Here is a 5607-nt window from a genome sequence, read left to right as displayed (position 1 = left end):
AAAACCCCATACTAAAGACATCTACCATACAATGATGCATAAGAAGAATTGGTCTAGCCCCCTTAACAAGATATGGAAAAAACAATGGCCGGAGGAAAGGTGGGAGCAAGTAATGGAGAACATTTGGAAGCCAAAGATTCCATAGCACATGAAGGTATTCTTATGAAAGGTAATTTGGGGTGCTCTACCGATGGGGGTGAAGATTCAGGAAAGAGGGATTGGGTCAGATTGATGCTTGGGGTGCAGGTTGGCTAGTGAAGATCTGGCCCACCTCTTCATGGATTGCCCAACTATCAAAGGCCTCGCAGGGAAAATATGCAAGTGGGTCCAAAGAACATGGAAAATCGGGTTTTACATCTATTCCTTGGAGGGAAGAATTCAAGTGGTCTTGCCATCCTCATCAGCACTCAAATCGTCAGGTACTTCTTCCTACATAATATGGCAGACAAGGAACCGGTGTGTGTTTGAAGGAGGTCTTGAGGTGGCAAGCTTCACAAAAATTATACAAGAAAGCAAAGTGATAATATGGACGCTCGGAGGCAAGCAACAATCGGAGGATTCGTCTAGGACTACTTGTGCCTTGCTGTCAGCAGAGGGCATGCCTAGGACGGGGGAAAATGTTGGCTATTAAAAGTTCTCAGAAGAACATGATAATGGACCTTATGTATCAAGGATAAGTTGGTTGGGGTGGCTGCCCTGTTGGCCGATGTAATTTGGGTACCTGGATGATGTCATGGCTCAACACGAGTATGACAAGACCTTGTAACTATTTGGGTTGATTAATATAATTCAGTCACAATTGTGAGTTTTGCTAAAAAATTAAATCTCTCATGAGAACGTTGTTTTTGTCTCAACTTTGCCAATTTCGGCAAAGTTGGAAAAACTCTGCCCATCTCTCTCCACTCTCTCTCATGCGGAATCCAAAGAAGACAAGTGCAACTCCGTAGAGTTATGCATTGCAACCCTCGAATATAAATAACAGAGGGTGTTATTTGTGGGATCAACGGCGGGGAACCTTTTCGGCGGCGCGGAGGGGGGGGGGGGGGGGGGGGAGAGGGAGCTTTAGGCCGTCGGATCCACGCGACCAGAGGGGGCATGGTTTTATATGCGTGGGTTCGTAATCCCTGCATGGATGCATGATAAGCGGGTTGGATAAGGTGTGGGAGTGCGTGGGCTTGAGCGGAGAGCGGGACGAAGGGCACCTAAACTTTTTACCAAACCCAACCAAGATCAACGGTGGGAGTAACTTGGGCCGTTGAGATTGTTGATCTTAGACAAAAATTTGCTTTTGCATTGTGCAAATGCACCCTAGCACTTTACAGAACAGCGGGACTCGGCTCTATGTGCCGAGCTGGCCGCGAAGAGAACTTCAAATTTTGACAAGTACTTCAAGGGGGAGACCAGGGAGACTTTGAGTACGTCAAAGAGCCGTGTGGCCGTGAGAGGTCTAAAAGGGGGGGAGGGGGAGGGAGTGTGTGTTGAGCGATGGATGCAGACCTCGCGGTGGCTTTGGTGATAACAGCATTCTTCCTCTTCATTGCCCCTCACCACAGGACGCTGTTGGCAGCAGTGTGCAAGGTTCTCTCTCTCTCTCTCTCTCTCTCTCTCTCTCTCTCACTCACACACACACACACACACACACACACACACACACACTGTCCAGCACTCTCTCTCTCTCTCTCTCTCTCTCTCTCTCTCTCTCTCCATATTACTGATCAGCCTCTGATGCAGGCCATTACTTGGGACACGCACCGATCCATCCAGGACGTCATGCTGACGCTAGGCTCAGCCTTCACAGCAGCTTGGTTATTGAAATCCCGCGCCTGCGCATTTTACACCCTTTCCATACTCACCCTCGTCCACACTCTCGTCTTCAATCTTTGCCCGTGGGAACTCTCCCTTACTGAATCACAGCGGGCTCTCATGTTGGCAATTGTCCTTGTCTTTTTTGTTGCAATCCTCACCTCACTATGCCTACTACCCACAGGTCGATCAAGGCAACGTTCCCATGCCCCTCTTTCTCGAGCTCCAGACGGCCCTATTACATGGACATGCCCTAACTGTCACTCTCCCAACGGAGTTTTCTTAAGCACGTGCGAGCAATGCCATCGAGATCTACCTCCTAATAATCAATGAATTTCACATTTTTAGTCTCATGCTCGCTACTCACGCACTAGCAAAAATGTGAGGATATTGGAGCAATGGGATATACTCCATCCTACTTTTTGTGAGTAAGCCCCCCTTGTTCCACCAACAAGTCCTCCCAAAGTTTGTAATTCCTATGTTGTAAACGCCAATCCGATCAATGCTCTCAAAAAACCATTTGATTAGCCCTAAATTTCAAGGGAAACCTATCAAGACAACCCAATTTTTTGCCAACATGTGAGGTATAACTAAAATGCCTAAACTTTGACCTTAGACAATAAGCTCCAAATAAATCATGATCGGACGAGAAGTTTACTCTACAAACCGGGATATGTGAGAGTGTACCAAACTTGATGATCTTTAGACTTTTTATATCAAAATGTTCCACGTTGAGTTGCTTTATCGTTACATGGTTATTCAACCTTCCCCTAGCCTCATCCCCTTTTCTCCTATAAGCATAACACACATTTGAGAGAATTAACAAAAAGCTAGAATCTCCACACATTCCTCTCCAAATTCCACCCTTTTGGCCTCGGGACTAGGTGGCATGGGCATGGGAGGGTGGGATCTACGGCGGGGACATTGTGAGCTGTAGATCTGTAATGCGGGTACCCTAGATTACTTTTGTAATCTAAGGTAAAAAGTAATCTAGGGTAACCCGCATCGAAAGTAATCTAGGGTACCCCATTATGCGGACGTGGGATTTGAACAGGTGACCTCACCCATGAGAGGCGCATGCCCTAACAACTTTTTCATACGTGCGTTGTGAAACATGGGGGTCCTAATTTACTTAAAACATGTATGTAAAGCGGCGGGCGCTGAAAGTAATCTAGGGTACCCTAGAAATATTTTTTATTACAAAAAGTAATTGAGGGTAGATGCCCTCGAATTAACTCAATTGCAAGATTATGCCCACCTATGTAAGGTGCAACGGAATGAATGTTGTTCTTTCTCAAGATGAGTGCTCCATAATGTGCTCAAGGTTCCTTTTTGTTCTTATGGAAGGGAGAGCCTTCCGTCTTCAATGAGAGAGTGCATCGATCACGAACAAAGTGAGTGGACACTGTGCGTGCAAGTGTATGAGACTGAGAGATAGAGAGAGAAGAGAAATACGACACCAAAGACGTTGTAAAACCCTCCTCCGAAGGCCCCACTCTCGTCGGCGAGAGTGGTCTACTATTGATTGCACAAATTGGTACAATGAGGATGCATGTGACTGATGCAAGTTTAGACTATGTCGGTGTCGTGGACGGGGGTGACGAGGCCGATGCTATGGCTGAAAACCGAAGGTGTGTATCTGCTCTCCAAAAACGCTAATGGCTGATTTTTGCTGCGGCTGAAAACGCTATGAAAAACGCTTCCCTTGCTGATCTTTATGGCTGAAAACCTGCGGGTACTTGGGGGCTGAAATCGGATGGTCTTTAGGGCTGAAAGTACAAGTCTTTGTCTGTTGAAAATGGCGGGTCTTATCTGCTGAAAATGCTAGGCCAAAAGTGGGCGATGATGGAGATCTAGAAACGCCAATGCGGGGGGTATGTGGGTGATGATCACCTTGATGAAAAACGCCAAGGGGCTGATGTCTGTGGCGATGAATCCTGCTGAAAACGCAAATGTCTGGAAGCTAGGCGATGAGGATGGAAAATGCTAGAGAGTCTGCTTGAGGGAAAATTGCCTTCACGGGGTTCTTGCTTGAGAAGTTGCTTGTTGAGGGTGGAGCTCCTGCTGCCTCTTCTGCCAATTAGTGCTAGCTTAGGTTTGCTTATATACAATCTTACTCAATTTGCCCTACCTACTTTCCAACAAAAGTCACTTAAAAATAATAAGTGAAAAATGTCAAAAATAAGTAAAATAGGCTAAATGCATTGGAAAATTCCCTTGATGGATTCTGATGGGAATGCTTATGATCATGTTGTGTGCAACCAGAGGATATGCATCTACACTAAGTGACTGGGCATGCACGGTCTACGAATAGACTCACAAAAGTGCCAAATCACTTCTAATCTAGACTGACTGGATTGACTTAACCCTGTTATGCTGTAGCTTGTCCACGGACACATAGGGTTGGATGTGTCACGTGACATCCCCTCCTTTTTAAAGTGAGGTACTGGTACCGAGCTGCATGGATTCCTTGTAGTCGGCCAACAACTCTGGATAATCCTTGAAAAACTCTTCGTCGATCCACACCGCTTCGTGGGTCCCTCGGTCCTTGAAATTCAAAAAGTATTGTCTCACTTGCTTCTTTGAACCATGTCGAAACCGATGCAACAACACTTGCTCCGGCTCCATGACTTCAGCTTCATCGATGATCTCCGGTTCTTCTTCTTCCGAAATGTCCTTTGGAGGTGTTCCCTGAAACACTTTCAACCAAGAAACATGAAAAACGTTGTGCATTGACCATGAGTTAGGTAACTGCAATTTCATTGAAACTTCATTTATCTTTTTAATGACTGGAAATGGACCATACATACGAAAAGATAACTTGGGACACTTCTTTCCAACTTACTTAAGATGTTGCTTCATGATTCTTAAATACACCCAATCTCCTTCCTTGATCGAAACATCCTGCCGATGCTTATTAGCCTGCCGTGAATAAGATTCCCGAGCCTTGCTTAGCCGAAGCTTCACACTGTCAGAAATCTCATCCAATGATTGACTTTCAACATTGGCATCAGGCATTTGGCTTACCGAGTGAGTCAAAAGTGACTGGAACGGATGGCCAAAAGCTGCCTCATACGGAGTTCGACCAATGGTAGAAGAAAAAAAGTCATTCAAAATAGCATGAACCAATGGGAGATAGAGCTCCCACTGAGACTACTGATCATGCACATATGACTTTAAAACATCAAAAGCCAATTGATTGTAAATTTCTGTTTGACCATCTGACTGTGGATGAAAAGCCGATGTAAAATTCAACTTAGTGCCAAAATTTTCAAAGAGTGCGCGCCAAAAATTGGACGTGAACTTAACATCCTTATCTGAAACAATAAACCATAGAGGGGGTACCAATGCTTAATGAACAACCGTGCTACATCTTGTGCAGTAAATGTGGCTTTACAAGGAATCAACATGCAAAACTTGTTGAAACGATCAACAATTGTCGAACATTGAGTGTTCCTTGAATGCAAACTTGGTGGTAGGTTAGTCACAAAATCCATAGAAATATCTTGAAAAGGTCCATCGGGAATAGGCAGCGGAAGCAAGAGGCCTTGCTGCTTATCCCGAGGAGCTTTTACTTTTTGACATATAGTGCACTGTGTGACATAACGAAAAACATCTTTTCGCATTTTAGGCCAATAAAAGAATCTTTCAATTATTTCCAAAGTTGTGTTCATTCCCCTGTGCCCACCTGTGAGAGAATCATGTGCATCATGCAATATGGTTGGCCTAAGAGAGGGCAACACACATAAACATTGACGAAAATACAACAAACCATCACGAATGAGATAGTTGCTTGGCTCTTGG

At 45.0% G+C, this 5607-nt stretch overlaps 1 protein-coding gene across 1 annotated transcript; it reads left to right on the top strand.

Annotated features, from left to right (window-relative positions):
• Positions 1-1467: 1467 nt before the first annotated feature.
• Positions 1468-2641, top strand: LOC147451160 (uncharacterized). The gene is made up of 2 exons (XM_086520870.1): positions 1468-1578; positions 1732-2641. Exons 1-2 carry the CDS (start codon positions 1486-1488, stop codon positions 2134-2136), a joined length of 498 nt encoding a protein of 165 aa, XP_086376996.1. The 5' UTR covers positions 1468-1485; the 3' UTR covers positions 2137-2641.
• The last annotated feature ends 2966 nt before the right edge of the window (positions 2642-5607 follow it).

The sequence above is a fragment of the Adiantum capillus-veneris genome, chromosome 9, assembly GCF_014529385.1.
Source record: "Adiantum capillus-veneris isolate H3 chromosome 9, ASM1452938v2, whole genome shotgun sequence".
NCBI lineage: Eukaryota > Viridiplantae > Streptophyta > Polypodiopsida > Polypodiales > Pteridaceae > Adiantum > Adiantum capillus-veneris.
The sequence above is the reverse complement of the archived record's forward strand: the minus strand, read 5'-3'. Positions and strand labels throughout refer to the sequence as shown.